Below are 12,755 nucleotides of genomic sequence, written 5' to 3' on the forward strand. Positions count from 1 at the left end.
TTTGCCCAGCTCGGTGAACTTTCTCTAATATTTCACTCAATTCACGGCTCAATATCCCAGCGGAAATATCGCGGTTTGGGGGAATTGCTCGTTACGCAGTAGACCTAGCTAGTTAACTTTCACTACGCTTTTGCAAAACTCCAATAAGTAGGGTTTTCAACAAACGAGGATAAAATTTAACTATTCCTTTTCCAAAGCTTTATCAAAGAACGCACGTGCGTAAACATGTGTAAAATAAACAAGGTACCGAGATTATCCCTACTGAGCCCGGCTTGGACATAGCTTATCCCGGCTATCACTGTTTCATTTTCATTTGAAGTATTACGTAAACTACAGTATACACATAAATATTTACAGCTTGTGAAGTATATTTAAGCTATACTGAAATGTAAAAAATGTAAAAATTATTACCTAACATTAACAGAAGCAAAAAATGTTTAGATTATAATTTATAAAAATTATAAATGTACCTAGGTAGTCATTTGATTTGCAGGATAAATAACAAAAAGCTATATTCCGTAAAACAATACAAATAATAATAAATTATTTGCCACGGATGTCTATGACAAACAATACGAAACGAGAATCCTTGATATCTGACAAATACATTGTAAAAATACTACGATTATAATAAGCATTTTTCTAACGATAAAAGAAATACTTCGTATAAGAAGTCATATCCATAATAGAAATTTCGTACAGCAATACCCATTCAGAGGACTAAAACAAGGAGGGCTGGTATAAAAGGATTACTTATTAAGGGTTTCTATAATCAATAACAAGAGTATGGCAACCCATTCACAGGCGTGGAGTGAGCTAAAAATAACATGGCATTTCGTGGCTTACAACCATTCTACTTCAAAGAAATCTTATTCTTTACCACAGTTTGAAATCTTAATGCTATTTTGTAATATTATGGAATCCATTTGGAAGTCTAGATATAACTAAATGAAAACTTATTTAGCACAAATAATTTTAAGACAGCTCAAACTACTGTCCCGTTGTAGTTTGTATGGTCTCGGTTATAAGCTTAAAAAAACTATGTTACATGACAGTTGTTTATTAGAGGTAAATTGATTGTATTTTTATTTGTTTGTTTTTATCTACACCATTTGTAGTTTTTAAGGTTTTATTTTTTAAAGAAGAAACGACTAAGCACAGGTGTTGGTTTCTATTTAACGTCAGTCAACCTTTTGTCCAAATTCGGTGAAATGGATTAGATAACATTAATAATACTTTTGATAACCTATTGACTAATGACAACTGAGTTATAGTATCATAGTATAGACAGTATGGTTTATAGTGAAATGTGTTATTCATTACGATCTTTAGTCGGCTTGGCCCGGACAACGGAACTTCATTACAACAAAAATATAGACCGCACTTGCAAAGTTCCGAGTGGTAAAACTGTGCAAAAGGGTCAATTAAATTTCAACTTCGCATCTTTGTAAAGTCATTCCTTTCTGCAAAAGTATTCATCAATGAACGTTCGTGAGTCAATGAATGAACAAGTTTCCCGGACGAGAATATTGATCAGTTCAACGTCACAACATGAATCATACACGGGATATTCCAGCGTCGTTCTCAACCAGCCTACTCGCGCGCGAACTGACTAAATGTAGAGTGCAAAACAAGATGTAAAAGAAATTAAAGCTCAATAAATGTTTAAATGTCACATCATCTGAATCAAGAAATGCATTCTACTGTACTATAATTTAATCTTAAAATTAGTGGCACAAACTGCGTTAATTATTTTACGTTGCAAGAACGTGTGCTAATCGCCGAAGCTTTTTTTGCATCACTATTTGCTTTTGGCTCCCAAAATTGTCCTTAACTGAAAAAACGAGGACGAGAACAAAATTTAACCGTTTTCAAGCTCGCTGCAATTAATTCAAACCTTCAATTGAGGTTGTATGATTTTAATTTAATCAGTTTGTATACATTGCTGGAAATGTTATGAGTAACTGAACCTTTAAAAAGTACCTCATATTTAGTTAGGTGTAGACTTCGAAACACTCGATACATAGTTACGAGAAAATACTAAGTTTAAACAACGATATCAACAAACCAAAATGAACACACATGGAATCGTCAGCCTGACCGTAAAACCTGATAGGTAGTTTATTTTCTTAAGCAGTACATTTACGTAGATTGATACAAGGGAATGGAATGTAGAGAAAAATCTGAACTATATTAATGTCCGATTTAATACCCGCACCTGGCGAAACCTGTTCTAAACAGGGCGGGGCGAGATGTTCGCTTGCATCATCACTACCCAGGGTTTAGGGTTACTTTGGGGCTAGTTGAACTCGGATTCAGCTATTAGATAGGGTCAATTGACTCTACAAGAAAGAATACATCAAAATGTATGCTTGCTGGCGTAAATAGTTTTAAGTCGTAATAGACTTTGTAAATTATTACTAAATGAATATATTAAAATAAAATGTAGTACAATAGTCATACTACATTTGATTAGTAGACATGCTAATATTGTAATCTATACATCATCATTCCTTAGGTTAAACTATTGAATAGCTATTAATGATTAATACAGGAATTTCATTCGAAACTGTCATCGAGTTAATATTTCTCAAACTGAAAACGTACCCTATCGCGCCCCTTATTACATTCGTTTCCGAACGTAATGTAAATTTGACACGGACCAGTATTTTTTATAAATACTGTAGGCCGTTTGGATGTCAGCCTTCACTTATTCAAATGAAAAAGATAAAAGTCAAAAACAACTCAGACAGAATAAAACACGTATTTTCTATCAAAGAACATAAACGATTCGATACAAATAACTACCCCACAGGGTGAAAATTTTCTTTTTCTAACGGAAAAGTAAACAGACGAAAAAGAAAAAGCTGTAATAATATTTATTAAATGTTACAAGAGATGTCAAAGGATGAACATGAAAGTAAATTAAACGCACGTGCAAAGATGTCCTTTGAAGGTATCTATCTTTTAAAGACATCGTAAAAGAGGTGAATTTGTGTACTTCTTGCTCTGTTTGTAATAAATAAATAACTTATAAAACAGTATATTCTAATGTTTAATGGAACCCCGTTCGTTTGTTAACACTACTATGTCTATGGTTTTGATTCTCTCGCAAAATGTTCACTTAAATGTTTGGGATTCTAGACGTCTTGAACTAAATGTGTATTGGTTCTTGGTCCTTGGTCCAGTTACAGTATCACCAACTTATTATAAACCTAACTTTGGATAGGTAACAGGGACTATCCTTTCAGAACCCAAACCCTAAAAGCTTTCCTAGACGTCGTCTATAGTAATTTAAACCTGCTTCAAAAATCTTGTCGTCTATGTTCAAGGAAACATTTTGGCAACAGTTATTCAATTCTTACCCACAACATAACATGACCACAAAAAAATCCAATAAAATATGAAGAAATTTGCTGAAAGAAACTTTTCAGGAAGACAGTTTCTTCATCTTTTATTCACAAGGGATTGAGAGCGTCGAGTTATTTACATTTAACAATTTAAAACAGACTGGAAAATTAACCAAAATCAAGTGACGTTGAAAAATCTCCCAGAGCCCTGGACGTGAGGATGGTAGGCCTATAAGCTTTTTTGATGATAGTCTAATTTTATTTTTATTTTGGTCAATGCAAGTTCTTTAATCTAGCCCAAAAAATAACATGTTGACTAATGAAATGAAAACTTGCTGTCAAGACACCTGATGAAGTTGAGTTGTAGCTAGGATTGAACCGTCAGTCATCACAATGACGGTAGATGACTGATACCTTACCTTGCTAGACCGTCTGGTCTGCGAGTGACTGCTACTACGACGGCGCGTGGACTCTCTAGGCCCCGTCACCACCACAGTAGGAGTGTCCGGTATGACGGCGGAGTATCGCTTGTTGGGAATCACCATCGCTTGGTTGGACCGCGTACTCTTGGACCGTCGTAGCAACCGGAGCATCTGGGACTTGAGGGAGGTGGCAAGGGGCATGCCTGCGTACAAGGGAAAATGTTCAGAAGCGATTAGATGGAGGAATTGATTTTACGCGAAAAATAATCATTTAAATAATCACTTTTGAATTTTGAAGGGGAAATTTGCCACATATCGATTCGATTTATCGTAAAAATCACTTCTGAACATTGAAGGGGATTTGCCTCACGTTTTAGTTTACATCCGATTAAATTAATATCGAACCGATTTCTGGGGTAAAGAATCGCTTCTTAACATTAAACAGGGAACTTTCCACACATTTTAATGTACATATGATTATAATGATATCGAAAATATTTTACAGAGGAAAATATTTAAAGGAATCGTTACCAGAACATAGTTCAAAGGTAAAATTGTTCTTGAATTTTTACTTTGCTTGAGGCTAACTAAATAAAGGGTAAGTTATTTCTTCCATAGTGAGTAATAAAAATGTCTCACATATTTAGTTCCCATTAGGCTAACTAAATTTGAGATAAAAGGTATTTCTTCCACAGCAACGAGTAAGAAAAATGTATCAAATATTTAGATCTAGTTTTACTACCACTTTTAGCAAGGACTAGACTCATTAGCAAGGAAATTTCAAAACACTAATTTACTTTTACACGACAAGATTTTCAAAAACGAAACTCCTCGCGCCTTGGATTAGTTAAAAATTGCCGGTTTCCAAGCTGAGACTTTTCCCTGAAGATAGCGGTAAACTACAGTGCATTTAAAACTCGAAGTAAAAACGAAAGTTAATTCAATTTAGAAACAAGTAACTCTTGGACTTATTAAATGGTTTAAAGCTGTGTGACGTTGCACGTGGCACGTATTTTACCTGGGGAGGACGGCGGGGGGTGAGGCGCAGGGGTTGGGACGGAGGCGCACTGTTTGCCTCCTAGACCAATCACAATCATTCACCACAATCACTGACTACATCACCACTGTCCACCACACTTCGCCACAGTACCACTACTGTGATACTGACTGTACCGTGTACAGTCCCTCCCCTCCACACTACAGTTGTAGTGGGGGGCCTTATCAGGGCTTCCTACTTATGTCATCGCACCTCACACCTACTGAGGTGATCCTGCAACCTCGTGTTTCTTTCCCATCTCCTGGCGTCATGGAATTTATTTATAGATATTTTCAAAATTAAGAAATTATAGGAAAAGCAAAACCCTCTAGTGTAATATTGAGCTCAAAAATCGGTAGTTCCGATCTTGGGGATCAGCTAACTTCAGTATTTGAAGTGAGTCGGTAGCGCCACGGACTTCGGGTCCAAGGTACTTCAATGCAATGGTATAGGGACATCGGCGTTCAGCAACGCCGTATCGAGAAATCCGAGCTGAGGTAGAGCACACCAAGAGTCCTGGTAAAAGTGATGACAAACCGTCCATATTTGCAATCTCAAAAACATTAAACTATACAGGACTGAGTCCCCCGATTCGGTCCACGGGAAGAAACACAAGTATTCGTATAAATAAATATACGATGTACCAATTTATGTTACCATAATGTGCCAATTAAATTGTCCTGGCTACAGAAACACCTGATGCACATAAATTATAATGTTGCTTATTTATAAAATGGAACCATTCACAGCCAAATCATTACAACACTAATACACAAACGCTTAACTTGTAGATGCACATATGTATGTAATTTCCCTACAGTGATGTCTGTAGCCTGTATATAACCGCAACACAAGACAAGGGAAGCCACATTAGTGGTTAACCGCAATCCTCCCTTTCACTAGTTACTCACTAATTAGGTCTAATGAGGTTTAATTAGAAAAATTATAATACCTTATGGAAGTTTTCGCTATATTATGTCTTGCTTAATTGATTAATTAAAATAAGTATGTCTACGTCCTCACCAAATATTTTAGGTTATTTCCAATTAACTATAAAAACCCACGAAGGTCTGAAGACAGGTATACATTTTTTTTTTTTTTTTTATATCCAGACAAAATACTTTACAAAGCTACAGAGACGCACAGGTGACTGGAATGAAATTTAGGATACTACACGATCGATGTTTGTATTGTTTTGAATTCGCTGTATTTAGTTTCATTTTGTATTTTTTGCGGGGAGGCAGCGTTAAAACGTGAATAAATATAATTGCCGATTATTTTCTATCGACGTTCGATGTTGTTTTAACTGAAGTCTTCTCAATGCAATGGAAATGTGAATGTTAGTCTTAACAAGACATTGAATTTTCGTGTTTTTATTCCATTGAACGGCTGATGAAATATCGAAAATAAAAACTTCTTGAATTGGACTAGACATAGACAAAAACACGAGTAACTATCAATATTGTTGAGGTACTAGTTCTAAATGTTGAAAAAATGTCATTCTGTTATTAATTTCAATGGCAGCACTCCTGCCCCAGCATATCCGGCGGATACTTTGTCTTGCAAATTGAAAGAGAAAATGTCATCTAGAACGTTAAACTATTAGCTAGGTTAATTCGCTGAGCCAGAAAGCAGACGAAAACATGAAACTAAAATATTATCGGGTGTCGATGTTTTCGCGACGATGTCATCGTTACATCAATAATAATCGATGGTGATTTTACCATCGATAGTGGGTCAGATAGGTCTATTGATGCTCATCCCTATTGTAAAGCATAGGACCTGAGTGTAGCAATGCACTGCAAGACTACACAGGACAGTGGAGGGGCAAGAATGCGGTTGGTCTGGTCACTTTGATACAACCAATGCTATCTTCAAACGTTAATACCACATCACTGCTTTGTATTGCTTCACTTCCAGAATCGAGTTTAAAACATACAACCATTTATACTCCACATACATTGTACACACAAACAATACGTATAGAAATATCTTCTGATAAAAACGCTTTAGTGAAAGTCAAACATCAATATTGTGAGATCGCAAAAAAGCTACCGCAAGAGAAAATTGACGCGATTCGATTAAGCCTCGGGGCTAAAACAATTGAAACAAAAATTTGTAAATCGATAACGGAAGCTACGCCCGGGTTGTGGTTGGTTGCAAATTTGATTATTCTCACCACTGCTTTGGGGGCTATTGACTGTTGCGTTGCATTCAATTTACACTATTGATAATATTCCAAATCGGTACAGTCATTGTTGTATAGTGAATATAACTATGTTTGACTATTATTGAATAACATTTAGTTTAACGAAATAAAATCTACGAGCAATATAAATAAAAGAGTATAGTGAACATTAATTCCTAATTGGATATTAGAAGGTAATGATTAATCGAAGAGCCGTTCATTTACGTAAACCAATAATTAATATAATCAACTACAACAATGAATCTTGGCAGATACGCAGCGTATCCGACCACGGGGAGTAGCTTTTAGGGGGTAGAATTCCGAGGGTAGATTTTAGGGGTAGAATTCCGGGGGTATAATTCCGTGGTATTGCAAATCACATTATAAGCAAACAATTACATGTTGACTATTTAATAACATATTGGGGGTCGCGGGCTGTTACTCGACCGTGTATAGGCCCCGCCCCTCGTGACGTCAAAATGACGTACGTAGGCGTGTTTTCATGCGGCGGCAAATGTCCGGGGGTAGAATTCCGCTACCCCGAAACTATTTACAGTAAATATATCTATGAAACTATATTTTTGTAGGTGCTCTGCTGAAACTAAATTAATGAATAATTAAAGTCACAGCTGTCTCGGCAGGCCGGGGCTGCGGCGTTGTCACTTTTTTTCGCAGCGGCCTTTAGACTTAGACTATGTATATTGACAATATACATTTTGTTTACCATATAACAACAAGGCCATACTCAGGAAGAAACCATTCCCGAGTTCAATTATCAAAACCTTGACCGAAGTAAACATTCGAAAAGTTAAAACCTTACATTATTCAAATTTTGAGGGGTTTGACCACAGAAGTAATTGATGTTTGTAAGGACATCCGACTACTAGTAGGTGCAGTGGCCTTGAGTGCTGGGAGATAGCCCGAGTTGGCTTAGCGAGGTCGTGGATCGTGGGACAAGTAAAGGGAAAAACAAGTAAATACATATGTGAACACCGAGGACATTGCAACATCGTGTGCGCCCAGAGTCGATAGCTTGATTACTTATATCCAGAGAGCACAGAATAGAAATTTTAAACACTCATAAAGATTGGTCATCGTTATAGTTCCGAAGATAATTTTAATGTTTCTTTTTGTCCGGTAGATAATAAGCGCCATTCAATATTTATTCAATATTTCGCTGTATAATAAATGTGTTAAGTCATCATTATTTCACCTACTTTAAACTAACTGCACGTAATAAATAAATTATTATAGCTGTAATGTATTATTTGTCTTATGGTGTTGTAATTAAATAAAACTAGTTATACATTCAATCATGCTAAGTATGATTTGTAGTACACTCACTCTCTAGCGCAGCTCGTTCAATTAATGAAGTGATTTGACTATGCCGGTCCATATGCGTTGCATTCTAATTTAAGTATATTAAGTCAATAGTTCAATGTTTTACCTCACTGGTGGGTATTATATAATAAAATCGGTTTAGAATAATGCACTGAGACAAAAAAGATTTTAAACTCAAATACTTAGTTTCAAATTTACTTTCTCATTACTGAAAATCCTAGAAGGAATATATTTAAATAATTTATATGCTAGTTTAAGGTGCAAATGTTCCAAAGCCATGTTACAGATCCCCAAACTTTACTTTATAAACTTGACCAAATAGTGTTAATCGATTGAAAACCCAATGTTTGAAATAATTTTTATATTCACGCTTTAAGTCGTCAACAAGGTACATCACAAATCCTCGACTCTCCCTACAAGACTAAAGCGACCATACATTGTCGACCTGTGACTTTCTATTGGAATAAATAAAACATGTATCGCGACGCCTACAGTGCTACAGCGCTTGTATATTGCTGTGTGGGAAGTGGCAGTGCTGAGCTCTGTACTGGCGTTACTGTGCTAATCTGGGCCAGCCAACCAACACCCATTGTTGCATCTAATATGTCTACAAATGCATTCTGGTTGCGAACCATTTAACGCCATAAGCCTGGAAATTGCGAACCCCTTTAACACTTCGAAAGGCTGAGAAGTGATTGAGTGTTGCACAATTTCATTAGTGGAGTTTATAGCTATGTTGAATTTATATCGAATCTTTCATGATCAAACAAATTAGATAGGTAATGATATAAAAGTTTATTAGTTTGTAAAATCATTTCAGTTTGATAAGTTGCAGGATATTCGTTGAATTCAGGCCGCGAGGCATGGACTATTTTCTACTAAGAGAAAAGGATTATTTTTTTCATATACTAAATTTCTTAACTACTAAATTACTAAATTTACAATAAAAGGTTCTATCTTCTCTATACTGTATATCCATCTCTTCCAAATAGACAGGCCTTCAGCTTAGAGAGTCTCACAGCGAGGTTCAACTAACGGGTCATACCATTTAACATGGATAAAATTCATTAGAGATTTTCTGGATTTGAACTCGAGTCTCAAGGACCAAATTGCCGCACTAACTAAACTAACAAACTTCCGTTCAACGAAAGCCGATTAATATTACAGTGATAAATGTTAAAAGACAACCACCTTTTTAATAGCAAAAAACTATCTAAATATCCCGAGGTATAGCTGTAAATCTCAAATAGTGGAGAGGGTTTGTTGATACTAACAGACCATGACGTCACCATAGGGCTTGTGTTATCAGCTGGGTGTTGGGCAAGAACGGAAGTAGTGGCAACAAAGGGCGGGAGTGACCCAGTTCCGGTACAGCTGTTACAGTAGCTTATTGACACCCTCGGGACGACGAAGATACGTTGTCAAGTCCAGAAAAAAATGAACTATGTATTACTTTTCAAGTGTTACAGTACTGTATGGGTTCTGAAAGTAGGCCTACTGTATGAATTCGTCGAAATCAAGAAACTCAACAATATATCAAACAATTTAAGACATTAAAGAAGCAAAGTAGCAATTTCTGCACTCAAGTAAACCCCTAATATCGGTATAAGAAAACTTCAAAATTCAACACATTCCCAACTTTATAAAGTAAGTGGATGGAAAATAAGTATTGTTATGTTGTATGTTTGGCGTGTTTCCATAATTTCATTGCCTATTAAGTTGTCACCGGTTTTAAATCAAACTCGTCGTAGTTAATGTGACTAGTTTGGGTCTGTTGATTAGATTAGAGTGTCCAATTGGTCCAATCGAAATCGGTCACCAATTACCATCTTTTATATACGTTTTTGCCGTCTTGCGAGTATACAGTATAAGTGTAAATATATTACAAGTGTTATTTGACTTATTTTTGTACTTTCAGGTAGTTGATGTGAGCCACCGACAGATTGTGCTGATAGTGACCATTTTCCGTCGAATACACCTTTTTTTTAAGAAGTAAAACTGATTAAACAACTACAGTCTACAGTAATTTTGAGCTATAGCAACTGTTATGGTCCATCAACTATGTAAGAAATAAATTTCCCATCAAACTTTGTCAGCAACAAAAATAATTAGAAATTGGAGTTTTAGACATAACCACATTCTGTGATGGCTCACTTATTTATGTTGTTTTATAATAACGACATTTGGCGACAAGTGTTCCATAAAATGATATGTAAATTGCTGTATCTAGTAGTATATTAGTGCACTATAAGAAGATATTACGTTAAAATCGCACATAAACGTTCGTAAACAACTCGAAACATGCAATGAACAAAACAAGAAAACAAAACAAACGTACAGTAATAACAAAATTAAATAATGCACTTAATTCAAGCAACCCTGTACATTCTTTTAGAGTAGTTCTTGAAAATGTTTTACCGAAACAGGCAATTCCCCTCTATCTAGAATACGCAATATTGGTTTGGGCTAAACAAACAAAAAGACAAGTCCCATTTGTTTACATGGCAAATAACAGCGAAACTCAATCGATGTTCAAGTAATGTTACAACTTAAAAGTATATCAATGGAAACACTCGCCCAGTTCAATAGTAGGTTATCGAGATCAACACGAGAGTGGTGTAGATGACATATCAAAACAAAGGTTGTGTTTGGCGGGTGACACGGTCATTTGCATGTCATTTCGACCTGTATATCGGCAAAATTACTGTCATACCACTCTTAGTTGTGTATGCACCTTTGTGAAAGTACGTACTGTAGTACCATAGTTTGATGATTTGTTCGCGTGTTTCTACTAGCCTATATTGCGTACTTGAATTTAAAAATTTAAACAAATTTAACTCATTTTAGGGCTGAAACATAACTAAGTAATCCATGCTTTAACTTACAATCAATTGGATAATGCCAATGCATTGTATTGTACATGAATACAATTATCTAGACTACCTACAGCGATTTTCAAGCGCCTTCAATGTGTGTGCTGCAATCTAACAGCGCTGCAGTTGCGATTTAGCAGCAACAAGTTGCAAGGCGCTGACACCACAGATTATTATTTTACAATTATACAGCCAAAAAATACCAAAACCAATTACGTACTATCATTGACTATTGGAGGTACTATTTTCACTGTTGACAAAGCGACCCACGCACGTCGCTAAATGAACTTTCCCTCTGATTTTCGTAATGTTTTCTCCCGCTAAATGCGGGTTGTTCCGGCACCGGTCGAAATTGGGAAATGGGACAAAGCAGATTGGTCGCGCTTTCCCAGCTAACAAGACGTACCTGTTACCTGATACCTGTTACTGTGCTGTCACAGTTGTGTCACGGAACAGTTCCGCATTTGTCGCGACACGCATGCACTGGCCAATATTAACCCGTTCATAAAAAACTTACAACGGAAACTCACATTTATATTGTAAAATATTCCTCGTAAAACACACATAATCTTAGGACCACAACTTATCAAATTGTTTCTTAATATATAATATAATATAAATACAATTTATATAATATATATATAAATTGTATTCGTAAAATATCATCTTCGTAGTAACCCATTGTTATTTGGGTCTCAATTAAAAATGTTGTAAAGACGTGTCTTTAAAAAAATTATTACCTATTCGTATTTCGCATGCCTTGAAAATTGACAAAACTACAGTAGTAAATTATTGTCTATCCATACAGATATTGAGGCTGTGTCAGCATCACCAAAATATTACAATATGCGACCACAATCGTCGATATGTGACGATAAGTTCCAGAGGAAAGGCGTCTAGCAATATGAAAGCTTTCTATTGTGTCTCATAAATCATAGGAAAGTTGCAAGCTCGGGGTACGTGAACTGCCTTCCGCTACGATCATTTGAGAAACTCGTGTACAACATGTGTTAAACTATTCCTATTGTAATTCACGATTGGACAACTTAACAACCACAGAAAACGACAAAGATGGGGCCCAAAAACGTGGTTAGAAACAAAATCTATTGTAGGCCTATAGATAAATTTTCTGTAATTTCAATGCGAGTAAATTTAATTTTATCAACGCATATAAATTTTCATTATATACTTTGTCAATAAGTACCTGAAATTACATTATCGGCGTTATTAAAGAGACGTAGTAGTGAAACGTGGTTGGAACCATCATCTACACAATGCATATTTTAGACATAAATTTGCAGTAATTAAAAAAAAACATGTAAAAATGTATTTTATTGACGATATGTGGCTAAATTTACATTACATTATCGACGTTGTCAATAAGTACTGAATATTAAATTATATTATTGACGTTATCAAAGAGTGGTTAAATTTTTGCCGTGGTTGCTGTAATGATAAAGATACTGTACATACAACTGTGTTATGTAATAATGATGACTAAATTATTAACGTGGGCGTTTTTATGAGGTAAATTTGCGTAATCAC

At 35.7% G+C, this 12,755-nt stretch overlaps 1 protein-coding gene across 3 annotated transcripts in view; it reads right to left on the reverse strand.

Moving 5' to 3' along the window:
• Nucleotides 1-12,755, reverse strand: part of LOC128999967 (serine/threonine-protein kinase MARK2-like) — a 221,317-nt gene that overhangs the window by 193,190 nt on the left and 15,372 nt on the right. Inside the window, exons 1-2 of one of the 3 annotated variants that reach the window (XM_054426785.1) lie at nucleotides 4,791-4,902; nucleotides 3,770-3,975 (exon numbers count right to left, since the gene is read on the reverse strand). The exons of the other annotated variants lie outside the window; for them this stretch is intronic. Coding sequence (XP_054282760.1) covers nucleotides 3,770-3,975; nucleotides 4,791-4,869 — 285 coding nt within the window. The 5' untranslated portion in view covers nucleotides 4,870-4,902. Of the gene's footprint in view, nucleotides 1-3,769; nucleotides 3,976-4,790; nucleotides 4,903-12,755 lie in introns of those variants that run through there. 3 annotated transcript variants of the gene reach the window in all.

Source organism: Macrosteles quadrilineatus, unplaced genomic scaffold (assembly GCF_028750875.1).
Source record: "Macrosteles quadrilineatus isolate MER2022 unplaced genomic scaffold, UCM_ALF_1.0 Scaffold_8__2_contigs__length_117827958, whole genome shotgun sequence".
In the NCBI taxonomy this organism is placed as follows: Eukaryota; Metazoa; Arthropoda; class Insecta; order Hemiptera; family Cicadellidae; genus Macrosteles; species Macrosteles quadrilineatus.